Source organism: Pecten maximus, chromosome 13, assembly GCF_902652985.1.
Source record: "Pecten maximus chromosome 13, xPecMax1.1, whole genome shotgun sequence".
NCBI lineage: Eukaryota > Metazoa > Mollusca > Bivalvia > Pectinida > Pectinidae > Pecten > Pecten maximus.
Genome location: NC_047027.1, coordinates 29,214,175 through 29,232,289, shown reverse-complemented (window position 1 = coordinate 29,232,289; position 18,115 = coordinate 29,214,175). Strand labels below are relative to the sequence as shown.

At 34.7% G+C, this 18,115-nt stretch overlaps 1 protein-coding gene and 1 long non-coding RNA gene across 2 annotated transcripts; both read right to left on the bottom strand.

Annotated features, from left to right (window-relative positions):
* Positions 1-715: 715 nt before the first annotated feature.
* LOC117341515 lies at positions 716-5,708 on the bottom strand. Its single transcript, XM_033903385.1, has 2 exons — positions 5,586-5,708; positions 716-1,102 (listed from the first exon to the last, which is right to left on the bottom strand). Exons 1-2 carry the CDS (start codon positions 5,704-5,706, stop codon positions 726-728), a joined length of 498 nt encoding a protein of 165 aa, XP_033759276.1. The 5' UTR covers positions 5,707-5,708; the 3' UTR covers positions 716-725.
* Positions 5,709-12,281: 6,573 nt separating this feature from the next.
* LOC117341509 lies at positions 12,282-17,372 on the bottom strand. Its single transcript, XR_004535653.1, has 7 exons — positions 17,055-17,372; positions 16,087-16,191; positions 15,002-15,944; positions 14,604-14,813; positions 13,791-13,827; positions 13,562-13,629; positions 12,282-13,240 (listed from the first exon to the last, which is right to left on the bottom strand). It is a non-coding gene; the product is annotated as an uncharacterized LOC117341509 (long non-coding RNA).
* Between the last annotated feature and the right edge of the window lie 743 nt (positions 17,373-18,115).

Here is an 18,115-nt window from a genome sequence, read left to right as displayed (position 1 = left end):
ACAGGTGATGTCCGGTAACGTGTCCCCTTCTGTCCTGGTGTAGGTAGTGTCGGACGGGGACAAAGCTATAGAGGTTCTGGGACCGTCTGTAATGTTACATATACACCCTATCAATCTATTAGTTATATCAGATCCCTTTATGTTGATACAACCTTACAATTAGGACAATACACCAACTCTTCAGTTTAATATTGCAACATTATTTAAAGTTTTGTATTAGACAGAGCTGATGTACTAGCTACAGTTGTAATATATTGTTTTACTCTATTATATAGGACTAGGGGCTAAAACGGTAATCATGTGAGCAGTGTCAAGTAAACATAACTGTTCTTTTAAAAGCAAATGTTTAGTTATTAAGGAAAAATAACCTCTTGATATTTGTTCTGTCCACCTACGGGATCTTTTAAAAACTGCATCGGATATTTTAATTCAGGACAGATGTCGCTTTATTATCCTGAATCTGTAACCCGTTAAAATGGTAGATTTATTAAATTAAATCGAACTTCAAATGTATACAATCAGTGTGTGCGCGATACTTTTATCAACTATTTGCTACCAAGATAAATGTAGGAATTTAACACACGTTGTTGGAATGCTTAACACTTTCATACCACGTTCAGTGTATAGTCCTGACTGTCCAGTATTTCATTGTTGTTTACCCAGTACATATTTTGTAATAGCAAATACATTGTAAACAGGGAAACTATTATTTAAATATTAAATATTTAATACCCACCTGCCACATTAAGTGTATAGTCTTCACTGTCCAGTGTCTGGTCACCGTTAGGTAGGTTAAGGTTGGTACGTCTACAGTACCACACAGATCCATGGTATCCCGTCTGTGGCTGTATGATCCACCGGAACATTGTACCAAGGCCTCCAGACGTTACACAGGAACAGACATCCGGTGTACAGGGGACGGCTGGGCTGGTATTGGTGTTGTAACATTGGTCACCACCTACTTGTATACTACCTACTGTAGTAGTGACGTCAGGACGGCGGTAAAACTGGACAAAGTTGGCCTCCTCTGGTACATCACACGTCAGTGTAAACTCAGTCCCAGGGACAGCGTACTCAGACGACCCGGTCAGGGTTACAGCATCTAAAAATATTTGAATTATCTAATTTAAAAAAAACAATTGATGCAATATATATTGATGGTTTCAACGGAAGTATATATAACCCCATTTCAGATATTTAGTTGCCTAAGTTAAAAGTTTATCAAGAGTCCTGATAATGTTAGGTTCTGATGACGTATAATTGTACGGTACCCTGGATATAAACAAAAACATTCAATTTGAACTAAGCATACATTACCGTCATATGGATGCTTATTAATGATTAATAGTATTACTGTACCAATCTTGGGGACCCATAAATGTTATCGTCAGTTGAGGCCACGTCTCGTCCAAGTAGACGAAATAGTCAATCGATATTGTAAAACCCAATATTGATTAAACAAAAGCCAATCACTCTCCTGGAAATGTGGCTATATATGCAGTTGGAACTCACACTTATATGGGAAAGAAACGTAACATCACCTACGTGATTCTGATTACAACATGTATGCAGACATCAATCGATGTAAACAATGTTTTGAAACTTGTAAAATATATATTCATAGATTTTTATGTACGGGCTCATGTGAATTTCGTCTGTGAAAAAAAAACTGGTAGGTGATTATAATAGAAACGACATACAAGCGAATTCAACCCGCATTTAGGTGAACTCGATTTTACCTACATGTAGCTAATAGCTGCACGTGCACATGTGGTAAGCGTGAGGCAAGGTGCAAACAAAAACCACAAGGTCGTGTTTGTACCGCGCGATCGAGGACCTCAATATATTTGAAAAAAGAGGAAAAAATTATATAATTGTATAAACGATATCTAGCTTCCCTTATGACACGTAGCCTGGTGTCATTTTATCGGATTTATTATTTAAAACTCTCACAAAAAGACATAAGCCATAGTAAATATACATTATACTAAATCGGACTGATTACATACGATATCTTCTGAAGTATATGCATAAAAGAAATTATATATATTTGTTCAGTACGAGATCAAACTGTTTCTCCATCAATAAATGACAACTTGGCTACAAGTAGCTTAAATTCATTCTGGCTGCTTAATTGTGACATTCACATGTACTTGCGTTTTACCTTTAAATAGCAGGAGGAAGAAACACTCGTTTAATGTTAAGGACAACACTGTCTGTAGAGAATATACTCACAAAGATGATTATAGTATAAATACCTAAATGAACTGTTAAGATATGTTATGGTAGTGTCGTACAATGTGTAAGTTCAGTTAGTTGTACATTATATTTCGAACAGTTACATAATCATGGTGTTTTTATATATTTATTTTCTGAATACTTGCCACAACTAGTTTTGTTAAATTACAATTGTCTTTATTTTGAAAATGACAAAGCTTCCACACTCGAGATATTATCATGCTAATTATACTCGTTTTAATTTGCTAACCGCAACAATGCGTGTCCATAAAACATGAAACATAGACATAGATATATATATTTAAAGTAGCATGTAACATACCAGCATGGCCCTAGAGGAATATAAATGTGTTCCAGAATTATATCCTTAGTACGGGTTCTTCCACCAATGACGTAGCCCGAGAGGAAATAACCCTTACCAGGGACATAATTCTAGATAACTACCATGCTTCAGATCAATAATCCGTGAAAACATCGCCGAATTCCTCGCTCTGAACGCCATTTTTCAAACGGCTCTCTCAGCCTGCCCAGATTCTTCATTTACATACGGGGTTGAAAGGTTATGCGATTATATAATCGTCAGTCGTCGGGTGAACTTTTGGGGGTCATCTCCGCATACTTTATTTTACATCTGCATGTACAGGACGTCGTTTGCGAGATCACGGATTAATAATTATATAAGGTTGGATGTTTTAATACAAGTGATGAGATCGTCCTTTTCTTTTCTTTAACTGCATCATTTCGTTAGTTGTTAAACTTCGTTTTGAAATCGAAAGATTGCATGTAACGGTGCTCAGTAACTTGTTCAAGACAGGAACATGAATTATCATTATCAGTTGAAATTTTTCGAACTTGAAATTTGGATGGGGTAATAGCTGATAGTTGTTTGATATTTTGTTTTTTATTGAACTTGCCATCTATTTAGGGTTATCTTCAATTAAAAAAAAATGGACCACTACATGACTAGATCTAGTTAAAAATATATAGACCACACACAATACATGTATCGGTAAGAATAAGAGGTTATTCTGGGTGTTCTGGCATTAGCCCTAAATACTATAAAATTATGGCGTAGACACAAAATAACTATACTACTACTCCTCAAGTATTCCGTTTTCTTTCTCATTTAAATTCAGTTTCTTTATTCTTTAAGCACTTCAGCCAGTGTGATCATCATTATTAGAGTAGCGTTGGATGTTTACACACTCAATTAATCAGATAATTCACCAATAACTTAAATATTATATATGCGATGTAAAGTGGAATTACATAGATAACCAGTATTACGAAGAATACTTTACAATGCGTTAAACCCTTTGACATTGTTACAACCCCCCCCCCCCCCCCCCCCCCCATACCCCCAACCCTAAAGTAAGTGTATCTTAAAAAACGAATTCCCGTATCAATCAGCGAAATGATAGTATGAAATCATTAAAAAAATATTTCTCATATACTTTTTTATATAAAACACTAGAATGCTGGATTTTGCATTTACCTGCTAATTTTTTTAGGGGGATTACCCCTCCCCCCCTCCACCCCCCATCCCTTCCCCTCCCCCTATAATTTCGCACGCACCCTAATTGAAAGTTTATTAAAATCGAAATCAAATAAGTAAGTAATACTGTTTCGAAAATTTGAATAAAAAGGGGTTTAAAATAAAATGAAATTCCTCAATATCTCGATAATCATACAGTGATAGATCTATAGGTAAGTCCCGAGTCTTGCATGAAATTTTGATTGAACTCGAAGAATTTCTGGCAAACATTAAATCTAACATTGTGGGAAATGAAAATAAATTGAAGATAGAGCATCGATCATAACGTACAAATCGTTTTGCAGGTCTGAAGTATGATCCTCGTATTTGACGACGACATGCTATTTGTAAAATGTGAAGAAAGAAATGAACAGGTCTGAAGTAAGTAATGTTGGTACATACGTATACGTTCCGGTAACCTGATGACAGTCTTATTCGTGATTCACTTTTCTTTTTGTTCGTCTAGATTTCAGTAAACTGACAAAAGTAAATCTATAGATAAGGATTTTGTTCTACCTTTGTAACAAAAGTATGCGAATCCATTTCCCATTTTTTTTTTTTTTTTTTCCCTCAATTTTCAAGTATAAAATGTCTAGGCCTACTACGTGAATGTGATTGCAGAATAGGCATTCTTGACTTCGTTTGCTTGTCATATACGTGGCATGGTACACTCACGTTCAAAATGAATAATAATTTATGATTATAAATCATCATTCATTGACGAAAATTTTTAAATAATCGTAAATTAGACGAAACTCTTCAGCGATCAGAAGCGTTTTCCGGACAAAATGCACCCGACGACTGACGATTATATAATCGCATAACCTTTCAACCCCGTATGTAAATGAAGAATCTGGACAGGCTGAGGGAACCGTTTGAAAAATGGCGTTAGCGAGGAATTCGGCGATGTTTTCACGGATTATTGTGTTTTAGATGTAACAATTCGTATTGAGTGACACGGTAGGTTAAAGATGAATGTTTCCTGATGACGATAGTATATAGTATGCACTGTGTCAGTTCGAGTAAATATGTTTTTTAGTCGATTGAAGTGAGATTGGGTGCCGTTTCGCTTGTGGCGGAGTTACCAACCTTGAGCTTAACAGATTACACATACCGCTGTCAAATAAAAAAAAAAAAAAAAAAGATGAAAATCACATGTTCTATGCAAGCGCCTGTGCTAGCTAAAAGGTCCTTCGCTATTGTTTGGTTCCAAATGTTCATATCTGTCAAATTAAACGACTTCCTTCTTTACTTCGATCTTTCAACAATACCATAAGGACATTGATTTATTTTGTGTTTGAATAATACATAAAATGAATACGTTAGTGTCACGCACGAATGATATCCAGCATTTTCTATATTAACATGAAGCTGAGTCACACTTTGGTATGTACCATACACTTATCAAACCAAGTTTAATTATAAATTACATGAATAAAGTAAGAAAAATGCATATGTCATTGTTTTAACAATGTATCCTGCGATAATAAATATCAGATCGAAGCTTAAACACGTGTCACTTTGTTGTAAGTTTAAAAACTCGTTCCGTTCGTGTGTTAGTTGGAGAAGCATTGTAAGCTTGATGGTGTATTTATTCTTACTTTTGCTATTTGTTACAGAGTATGTTTGTTAAAACAGTTGAGTAACTCGAGCCGAACCACGTACTGTTGTTTATCAAGCAAGTTACCTACAGTGCTATTACATAGCATCCTCCTATTTCCATTACTCTGTCAAGGTATAAATACTGGATATGGAGTATCTGTAGGATAAATATTATACATGGTAGAGAGGTAAGAATATAGTAGATACGTACCTGACGATGATGAGACTGTCAGGAGTAATAAGATGAACCAGATGCGTTTTATATCACTGTGAGATACAAATGAATGTTGATTTTGTAGGTAAATATTGGACGTACATCTGTCTACGTACATGTTGTATGCAAACTTCCTGGTCGGTACGGTCCTATATAAAGCTATAAATAGATACATGTACACTGTATACCCCGTGTCGTAATATATACAGTTAAACACCGGGTTAAAATTACAACAATCATCAGCATAGACTACCGCTACTAGGTACATGTATACAGACTTTCGACTGAGAAATGTTCCGTGATTGTAAGTCAAGTTTTAAGTTTCCAGTAACAATTTACTGCAGGAATTGAGGTTCACTTTAGCTTGTAACATTGTGTATACTTTAACATGTTTTGTCTGACCTGACCTGTATTAGTTGGGGCCGCGGTGGCCGAGTGGTTAAGGTGTCCCGACACTTTAACACTAGCCCTCCACCTCTGGGTTGCGAGTTCGAAACCTACGTGGGGCAGTTGCCAGGTACTGACCGTAGGCCGGTGGTTTTTCTCCGGGTACTCCGGCTTTCCTCCACCTCCAAAACCTGGCACGTCCTTAAATGACCCTGGCTGTTAATAGGACGTTAAACAAAAACAAACAAAACAAACAAGTATTAGTGTTTCCTCTGCAGTGTCTTGCTATCAAACCTTACCCGTTGATTCCTGTAATACTGAAGGAACTGTAAGATAATCTCGATCTGTATTGTCGATATCAATTTCTATACAAAACATTGGGATATATGTTAAATCATAATCAGACCGAAGGACAAAACTTTGAGAAATATCCTTAATGTTGGATCGTTGAAAGGGATTTGATTTTAACATTGTTGAAAATATTACATGAAGGATTTTAAAGGGTCTGCATTTTTTCGTTTTCCTACTTTTTATTTTCATGTTTGCCTCATATATACCATCAGGTATCACGACCTGTACAATGAAGTGATACTTCCAAATTGATAGTAATTAATGATATCAATATGAAACAACACACTATCAATTAGAAAACAGATAAGCATTGCGAGATCAAATAATACTTGGTTTATTTTGTTTAACGTCCTATCAACAGCAAGGGTAATTTAAGGACATGCCGGTTTTGAAGGTGGAGGGAGCCAAAGTACATTTACCAGGAGAAAACCCGCCGGCCTACGGACAGTACCTGGCAACTGCCCTACGTAGGCTTCGAACTATCAACCTAGAGATGGAAGGCTGGTGATAATGTGTCGGGACACCTTTACCAATCGGCCACCGCGGCCCCTGAATTAATACACTCAAAGACATATAACCGAATTGTACTATTTATTCTAGCCATAAGTTAGTGATTGACTTCGAACGAGATTGACATGCCATTGCTGTCTCTCAATTTATACAGACACTCAGAGACAGGTGTCAATCCTATTCGAAGTTAACCGCTAGGTATACATTGAAACATATCATTCAATTCATTTGTGTTAAATATGAAGTAGAAATCATGGGATCAAATCACCTGTGGTTCTCAAAAAAAAGTAAATTGTATCAGTCCATTAGGAACACTAAATAATAAACTTATAGGACATATTTACGTAACTAATTGGACAGCTTTACGTAACTTATTGGACAGTTTTAGGTAACTTATTGACAGCTTTACGTCACTTATTAGACAGTTTTAGGTAACTTATTGGACAGCTTTACGTAACTTATTGGACAGTTTTACGTATTTTTGACAGCTTTACGTAACTTATTGGACCGCTTTACGTAATTTATTGGACAGCTTAATATAGATTATTGGACAGCTTAATATAACTTATTGGACAGCTTAATATAATTTATTGGACAGCTTTACGTAACTTGTTTAACAGCTTGATATACAACTTATTGGACCGTTTACGTAACTTATTGGACAGCTTAATATAACGTATTGGACAGCTTTACGTAACTTATTTAAAAGCTTTACGTAACTTATTGACAGTTTGACGTAACTTATTGGACAGCTTAATATTATCTATTAGACTGTTTACGTAACTTATTGGACAGCTTTACGTTACTTATTGGACAGTTTACGTCACTTATTGGACAGCTTTACGTAACTGATTGACAGCTTAACATTACTTATTGACAGTTTTACATAACTTATTGGACAGCTTTACGTAACTTATTGGACAGTTTTACGTAACTTATTAGACAGCTTCACGTAGCTTATTGACCGCTTTACGGAACTTATTGGACAGTTTACGTAACTTATTGAACAGTTTTAAGTAACTTATTGATTGCTTATGTAAGTTATTGATACCTTCACGTAACTTATTAGACAGCTGTACGTAACTTATTGGACAGCTTTACATTACTTATTGGACAGTTTTACGCCACTCATCTGACAGCTTTACGTAACTTATTGGACAGCTTAATAGTATCTATTAGACAGTTTACGTAACTTATTGGACAGCTTTACGTTACTTATTGGACAGTTAACGTAACTTATTGGACAGCTTTACGTAACTGATTGACAGCTTTACATTACTTATTGACAGCTTTATATAACTTATTGGACAGTTTTACGTAACTTATTGGACAGTTTTACGTAACTTATTGACAATTTTATGTAACTTATTGACAGCTTTACGTAACGTAATGACAGTTTTACTTCACTTATTGGACAGCTTTTAGTAATTTATTGACAGTTATACGTACATTATTGATAGCTTTACGTAACTTATTGGACAGCTTTACGTAACTTATTGGACAGCTTTACGTAACTTATTGGACAGTTTTACGTTACTTATTGGACAGCTTAATAGAACTTATTGGACAGTTTTACGTAACTTATTTAACAGCTTGATATACAACTTATTTGACAGCTTAACGTTACTTATTGACAGCTTTAAGGAACTTAGTGGACAGCTTTACGGAACTTATTGAACAGTTTTAAGTAACTTATTGACAGCTTATGTAAATTATTGATACCTTCACGTAACTTATTAGGCAGCTGTACGTAACTTATTTGACAGCTTTACGTTACTTATTGGACAGCTTTACGTCACTTATCTGACAGCTTATTGTTATCTATTAGACTGTTTACGTAACTTATTGGACAGCTTTACGTTACTTATTGGACAGTTTAGGTAACTTATTGGACAGTTTTACGTAGCTTATTGACAATTTTACGTAGCTTATTGACAATTTTACGTAACTTATTGACAATTTTTAGTAATTTATTGACAGCTTTACGTAACTTATTGGACAACTTTACGTAAATTATTGATAGCTTTACGTAACTTATTGGACATCTTTACGTAACTTTTTGGACAGTTTTACGTTACTTATTGGACAGCTTAATAGAACTTATTGGACAGCTTTACGTAACTTATTGGACAGCATAATATAACTTATTGGACAGCTTTACGTAACTTATTGACAGTTTAACGTAACTTATTGAACGGTTTTAAGTAACTTATTGACAGCTTATGTAACCTATTGGCAGCTTTACGTTACTTATTGGACATCTTTACGTTACTTATTGACAGCTTTACGTAACATATTGACAGTTTTACGTAACATATTGGACAGCTTCACGTAACTGATTGGACAGGTTTACGTAACTTATTGACAGCTTTACGGAACTTATTGGACAGCTTTACGTAACTTATTGAACAGTTAACGTAACTTATTGACAGCTTATGTAAGTCATTGATACTTTCACGTAACTTATTAGACAGCTTTACGTTACTTAGTGGACAGCTTTACGGAACTTATTGGACAGTTTTAGGATACTTATTGGACAGCTGTACGTAACTTATTGGCCATTTACGTAACTTATTGGACAGTTTAAGTAACTTATTGGACAGCTTTACGTTACTTATTGGACAGTTTACGTAACTTATTGGACAGCTTTGCGTCACTTATCTGACAGCATTACGTAACTTATTGGACGGCTTAATATTATCTATTAGACAGCTTTACGTAACTTATTGGACAGTTGACGTAACTTATTGGACAGCTTTACGTTACTTATTAGGCAGCTTTACATCACCTATTGGACAGCTTTACCTAACCTATTGGACAGTTTACGTAACTCATTGGACAGCTGAATATAACTTATTAGACACTGTACGTAACTTATTGGACAGCTTTACGTAACTTATTGGACAGCTTTACGTTACTTATTAGGCAGCTTTACTTCACTCATTGGACAGCTTTACCTAACCTATTGGACAGTTTACGTAACTTATTGGACAGCTTAATAGAACTTATTGGACAGCTTTACGTTACTTATTTAAATGCTTTACGTAACTTATTTACAATTTTACGTAACTTATCGGACAGTTTTACGTAACTTATTGACAGTTTAACGTAACTTATTGAATTGTTTTAAGTAACTTATTGACAGCTTATGCAACCTATTGACAGCTTTATGCTACTTATTGACAGCTTTACGTAACGTATTGACAGTTTTACGTAACATATTGGACAGCTTCACGTAACTGATTGGACAGCTTTACGTAACTTATTGACAGCTTTACGGAACTTATTGGACAGCGTTACGTAACTTATTGAACAGTTAACGTAACTTATTGACAGCTTATGTAAGTTATTGATACCTTAACGTAACTTATTAGACAGCTTTACGTTACTTATTGAACAGCTTTACAGAACTTATTGGACAGTTTTACGATACTTATTTGACAGCTTTACGTAGCTTATTGGACAGTTTACGTAACTTATTGGACAGTTTACGTAACTTATTGGACAGCTTTACGTTACTTATTGGACTGTTTACGTAACTTATTGGACAGCTTTACGTCACTTATCTGACAGCATTACGTAACTTATTGGACAGCTTAATATTATCTATTAGACAGCTTTACGTTACTTATTGGACAGTTTACGTAACTTATTGGACAGCTTTACGTCACTTATTGGACAGCTTTACCTAACTTATTGGTCAGTTTACGTAACTTTTTGGACAGCTTTACGTTACTTATTAGGCAGCTTTACATCACTTATTGGACAGCTTTACCTAATCTATTGGACAGTTTACGTAACTTATTGGACAGCTGAATATATAACTTATTAGACACTTCACGTAACTTATTGGACAGCTTGACGTCACTTTTCTGACAGCGTTACGTCACTTAATGGGCAGCTGTATTATATAAGTGTCATGTGCTAATATACTCCGGACGAACATTTACTAGATACGGTGTACGTAAAAAAACATAAGAGGCTATGTTTTGTCTGAAAGCGTCTAGTTTATTTTCAAACGCGTGATTCAACGTTTCAAACTATATTGCATCACAAAGATGACCCAGGGGTGATCCTTCATGTTGTTGCATACGTGTGCGTACAGATGCAGCCTAGAGGTGGGCCATAATGTTGGACTTAATTGAACAATTTGTGGTATACAATGTACAAACATATGACAATCACCAACGTATGATGGCATTTAATGTGTCTGGAAATAAGTAAATGTATCTGGTAAATACATTCACTGCATCAAAATGCTTATCGTCATGCTTGTCGATGTCGGCTTACCTGATATGTGTTAAGATTATTTTCATTTATTTATTTTTTTTTTTTTTTTGCGATAATCACATTTACATCATCATTTTTACCGATGATGCTTGTTATCTTTAAAAAGATACTCCAGATCAAGAGTTATTTACTCGGGTATTTTGTTTTCCTGGGTCTTTGTCATTTATTACTGAGACACCTAGAATGGTCACTGTAGGAGTTTGATGAATGCATTTGTCCATTATCTTAGAGGTTAATTGATAACTGAAGTTATCGTTAAGTCAACACTTTCTCTACATTGATGTGTTTGGTAGGTTTCTACTGAATAAAACCAGTGTACAGCATGGCAGACGTGTATTATTCTAGTCGTTCCACACAACACGTCATACATGATGTCCATTTGGAAATAGTGGCTACATTAATAGAAAGTATCAAAGGAGGAACGTGAAGACCACGAAGAAGCACTCGTCGTTATAGACCTTGGAAAGAAAATGGAATCATCCCCCCCCCCCCCCCCCCCAAAAAAAAAAAGAAAAAAAAAAGGATAAAATAAGAAAAACAAAAACAAAAAAAACTCTACCGCAAATCACATCAGTACTGCATATATTTATGTAGGTAACGACCTCCGTCTAATCTTTTTTGATGTGTTACTTCTTTGTTTCTCAGAAGTTTGCTTAACGATTTCTAAAAATTGGACTAATACGACATGTAGCGTGGGAAAGATTGTGTTTGGAATAACTTTGTGGCTCTTCATCCAATCAGCCTACTTGTAAAAGTCAATGACATTATCGGTTTTGTTAATGCAGCAATAAGCAGAAGATTCGATCATATATGTCTCCTCTTGTTATGTAGGAATATGGTTTATAATTGTACTGATTAACAAAGTGCATGAATCACAATGATGATCAGTTGATATTGGAGATTACCGAAATCATAAATCATTAATTTGCCGAATTAATGCATTTTAAATGTCTTCCAAAGCTGCCAACTGACTACTGACGATTTTCGTCAAAAGTCCATTTTTAATTTAACACCAAACTTTGAATGTTCTGATTAGAGACTTTATTGAAAAGTATTCAACGTCAATAAAACAAAGCAGTAATAAAACTTAAAATAAAACATAACAAATACGAATGTAAAAATCTCCGATGGTGACTTAAATGAAAAAGTACCACAATAATAACTATATTTTATTTTTGATAAGCAAACAATGAAATGCATAAGGAAATCACTTCTCACATTTCTCTATGCAATATCGGTGCTTAAAAGCTGTATGTATGTCTTCAAGTGTGTTTCTCAATGTGATGGCTTTTCTACTACGAATTCTCTACCGTTGTTTTTGAATACCGGTCAACATTCTTAAAATGTTTATAATGTCACTATTGGACTTGATCAATCCGTTTCTTTAAGAATGGCAGCATTTCACATTTTAGTTATACAGTCTTGGAATAGGCACAAGTTCAGAAAAGAAGGGAACTTTAGCATGATACGGAAAATCAGTAAAACCAAGTTGAATGGTTATCTAACAGTAGTGAATCTTTAACTGGCTGCAAAATATAACAAATTGTCGAATGAAAAACATCAAATAGTTATCGAGGTATTCCCGATATAGTTTCCTGTTAATGTACAGACACCGGATACATTGACGGGATGACTGGGTAAGTACCACCTTCCCACAGCGCTGTTTTGTTCTATGATATACATTTGACAAGTCAGCGGCTATAAAGGTATAACGGTTTGTAACAAAACAACATTCGTATCCTGTTCTTTTATACTGGTTATGATCTTCATCTGTCGACGTACTTGTTTTACATTTGACATATGACAAGTCAGCGGCTATAAAGGTATAACGTTTTGTAACAAAACAACATTCGTATCCTGTTCTTTTATACTGGTTATGATCTTCATCTGTCGACGTACTTGTTTTGCCTGATAAGAAGCTGGCAATATTTGTTCTATTCAAATCCAGAACATTTCAGACGCGGTTCTCAGCAGATTACAAATATTTCTGTTTAATTTACATACAATTCAGTATGCCATACGACATGTTGTATATCTTCTGTAAACATTTTCTCGTCCGTATCAGTATTTCCTGTTTCCGCCGATGACGGTATTGACATATGTTCCTTTATCGCCTGTAAAACAGAAATCACATATAACCTCAACGAAAAGCAAGAACATCAAACACAATCAAATGGTGACAATGATAATGTGATAATGCAACCTGATTAATTTGTCATTCAATTATGTGGTTCCATAAAATTCATTTTGTGATTATTAAATCCTGGAATCAACTCAAACATACTGTGTGAATCCTACTTAATGAACATTTTACGAATCCTAGTCAGTATTTGAATTTTTTTTTAATTATTTACTAAATATTTAACAGTAAAACATACATGTATTATATTTCATCAAATTTCCGATATTAAGGCACAATGTGTACTACGACTTACCGGATGCTGAACTGTGAAGTTCATCATAGGCGTTCGGATCGGAGCGTTCCTCCAAAGACTGGTACTGTCTGTTATTACAAATAGACAATAGACAAATGGATATAATTTCGGGTATCAATATAGATATACTTGTAAGAGTAAATAAAGTGTATTACAAACCGAAAAAAGGAAACAATTATACTTCTTAAATATCTACAAAGGAAAACTAATACATGTAAGCATTACCTACCCGCCCTCTCCATCACCGACTGTATCGTTTTGGTAAACTGTAAGTACAAAGAATAATGTGGAAACATTCATTCACTTACGTGAAAATGTAAAGTGCATTAATGCTAATGGTTCCGAAGCATGATGCTAATATTAACGTTCAGGTAAAGGCACATTTTGTTCATGAATATACTGCATGAATATTCATGAACACTTACATCAAGGTACTTAAGCTCAATCCCTTATTATTACGCCCGTTCATTTCAAAACAGCAAGCATTATTGTTTTGTTGATTTGCATTATGTTGGATATTTTTCAACATTAATACTTCGACAAAAATCAATATCAAGACAACAATACTATGGACACTTCATTAGATTCATAGAAAAAAATACAGTAGACTCTGTCTACATCGAACTATGTCCAGTCTGGATAGTAGTCAAACAAAATCCTACTACATCTTTAGTAGTTTAACTACTTTGTCTACTCTGTAATGCGGCCTGTTTCAAATTCGAGTTCGTTCTTTACACTAAAATATCTACTTTCTGTAAACCATCGTCGATTTCGTTCTGGTCCAGTGGGCAACGATGACTTTGTAAGCCGCCAGCGGGTGTTTATACAGTGATGAACTGGTGAATTATCAATTGATCCTGGACAGTTATTTTCAAGGCAGCCAAACACTTAAACAATTGACGAATAAAAAAAAACTGTCTTTTAAACTATAACATATTACAATGTACGTAACTGACAAATATAATCACAAACTGCTTAAATATGTAAGCAGCGAGACTTTCTCGTTACGAATGTAAAACATTTATATGCAAAACTGTCTTACTGTGCTGAATCCCTCCAAGTTCAGAATATACGGACGGCTTAGCAATGTCATTTGGATCAAGTTGTTGATATGGAGATCTGCGTAAAAAATACAAACATGAATAATGACGGTCACGTGATTTAATTTTTTTTTTTTTTTACAAATGTAGCATTATTCAATTTTTTTTCTGAATGCAGTCTTACCGTTCATTATTCCTATCAGGGTTTCCGTCTGTAAATAAGATAAAAGTATTAAGTTCGGTTTGAAAATGCAAAGGTATTTATCAAAGCAGAATCTTTGTTTTATGCCCGTTAAGTTTTAAAACTGACAGGAAAAAATAAATAAAAACATAAAAACAATATACACCTTTTATGTAACGTATTTTATATGGTAACGGTGCGTACAATAGCTGATAATACCTCTATCTGAAAGTTGAACATTCTGCGATTCCGTCTGCTTTGGAAGTTGACAATTTCTGAAAGATAAGAAATGTTGCCATGATCAAGAGCAAGCGTTTGTTTCAAAGCTAACTCGTTTCAATAATGCTGCTGCTTTGATTACTTTATCTGAATGCTAAACAGATAACCATATTTACGTTTTTGATCCCATGACGCTTGGTGTTTCTGTCAAGGTAATCCTACATTTTAAACCGACAAATACGCATTTACAAACAAAAATCATCTGTCATCACAATTAAAAGGTATGCTGACGTATCAAAATAATAATAAGTATACCTACATGTACCAATAAATCATTTACATACGTATGACATAATATCATACCTAGAGCAAATGTGCATACCTATAGCACATTTACATACCTGCAAGAAATGTTCATGCCTACTGCACATTTAAGAACATACAATACATGTACCTACCTACAGGACATTTGCATACTTACAACACATTTGCAAAGCTACATCACATTTGCATACCTACAGCACATTTGCATACTTAGAACACATTTACATACATACCCCACATTTACTTACAAAACAAATGTACATACCTACATTGCATTTGCGAACATAAACCACATTTGCATAACTACAGCAAATTTACATACCCACAGCACATTTACATACATATAGCACATTTATTTAGCTTAAACACGTGTACATACTAACAGCACATTTATATACAGAGCATTTACTTACCTACAATATATTCACTTACCTACACCACAGTTACATACCTACATCACATTAACTTATCTACATCATCTTACTATCAGAACATTTACTCACGTACACCACATTTACTTACATACAGCACATGCAGTAGGTTCAGCATTTCCAAGTACGTGCAGCACAATTTCCTATCTACAGTACATATACTTACATACAGCACAGTTGCCGGTTTCCTGCAAAACAACATCCAACAAGTTATTTTTGTATCGTGAAAATCATAGCTAGTTACTTTTCGTGTGACGATCTCATCACACATTTCTCAGATATGTTAAAAACGTTATAACGACATTGTAGGTTCTTATTAAATGTACTTACGTCTGACAAAAATCAAGACACCAACTGTCAACAGCAGTATAAGAACACCAGTGACCGGCAAGACAACTGCTGCTACATTTGTACTTTCGGCTAGAGATGGACGTGCTAAATAAGAAAGCATTTTTTTTATTTTTAATCACAAGCATTACCTTTTTTAAGAGGAGTTTTTTACCGAAACATTTCTTAAAATTTCATTTTATCCTAAACTGAAGTTTATGGTCACTGCAAGCAATTATCAATAGAATATCATCAAAATAAAGTTATTTGACACATGTAATACAGTTTTAGGTTGTCGTATGCTTCCATTTCTTAAAATCAAACGACTAGTATTATCAGGTTATATATGACTTCTGAAGCCGAAATAATCAACTATTTGTACTGAAGAAGTCGTCTAATGTCAAATTCATCTGTTTTATTAGCCTTTACCTCTCTATATAACTCTACTACCGCCATATACACAATTATCTCTGCATATGTGTGGAGTAGAACTATAGGAATTATGCTATCTGATTGTTTTATATGTGGGGACACGCATAAAAGGAAGATCCAGTCTATTAATGAATTTCCAATGACACATATACAAATACGAAACTCATTTACGTATAAATCTGGAGCATAATACTCGATCTGTTTATCCCTTTACACAGTTTTTTTATATATCAATTTAATTTATTAATCTGTTGTTTCCACTTTCATATTTCATATAAGTTTGATGCGTTCTTAGTCTGGTTCTTTACTTACGTAATAAGTTGGATCATCATTTAGATTTAATGAAATATCAGGAAATGAACTATACACAGTGATCTGTTCTTTAAAGCCGACCTTAGTGAGAAATCATTTTATCAGAGAATAATTATTCTCAAAACTATAAAAGTGTTTAAGCACTGACGATCGACAAATAAAAGACAAAATGATTGGGATTACCTATAATCCACTACGTTATAATGGTTTACTGACAAATCGATCACCTTGTGTTGTACAGTTAACTTCCTGGACCAAAGATGAGATCCCAAATTCATTAACAGCATATACAGTGAAGAAATGCTTTGTGTCAGCTGTCAGACCTGTAACTGTTGTAGTAACACTTTGGCCACGTCCTGGGTCAGACTGGTTAATATTTCTGTCGATTGTTATGCTGTTCTGCGTATCTGTCCGTATACCAACTATAAATGTTTGACTAGACCCGCCATTGAAGCCGGATGTCCAACTCAGCGTGGCTCGATCTTCAAAAGGGCACATAGCTAAACCCCCATACGGAGGGTCTGGTTTTCCTACAGAAGAAATTTGAAAATAGAGACAAAGTGACCTTAACTGTCACCGCGTTATGCATATATACTGACTTTTTGCCAAACATTGTTGTTTTTAATAATATAATCCCAATGCTATACACAATACAACTGACTAATCTAATATTTAGCATGCGGATATCAGACACGAGTGTCAGGGTAACACAAGGAAAATACACCTAAACTGACACTTTTTGACCCCGTACCAAACCGTTAGAATATACATCCAAAATATGTTTGGTTTTCAACTGATAATGATATTGACCACATATACCAGAAGGAATGTGTTTTTCTAAATTTGCATGAACTAGTAAATTTCATCCGCTCCGCAATGGCGGATGTGACGACTAGTGGTAGCTAAATTCACAATTTTGAGATACTTATTCGACCTTATTTACAATTAGTGGCATTCGTTGCCAAAATGTTTATTTGTAACGAAGATTGACGTACAAAGCCTGGGAATAGACTAGGGTCATTTAATATCATGCAAAATATTAGCTATCACCAAGGCTATGTCTGTTGAAGAACAATGTTTACATGTCTGTCAGTTTGATCCGTTTTGGCCCCGCCCGCGAAGATTAATTCTAGTCAAATTCTTGCAATGAAAATCTTTATAGAAAATAAAAATGATGTCGTTATACCGCAATTGTTTTCCAATAGAATCCTCGCTTCGTTTGATTAATTTGTAATGTAGTTAGTTTTTCCGTGTCATCTTTGAAAATGGTGAAATAATCACGTCATGT

What these genes read in the sequence shown, in the direction of transcription:
- LOC117341515 (XM_033903385.1), bottom strand. Translation starts at nt 5,706, where the DNA reads ATGTACGTAGACAGATGTACGTCCAATATTTACCTACAAAATCAACAT. An exon ending in GACAGTCTCATCATCGTCAG is followed by an intron (nt 1,103 to 5,585) that starts GTACGTATCTAC and finishes AAATATTTTTAG; the next exon opens with ATGCTGTAACCCTGACCGGG.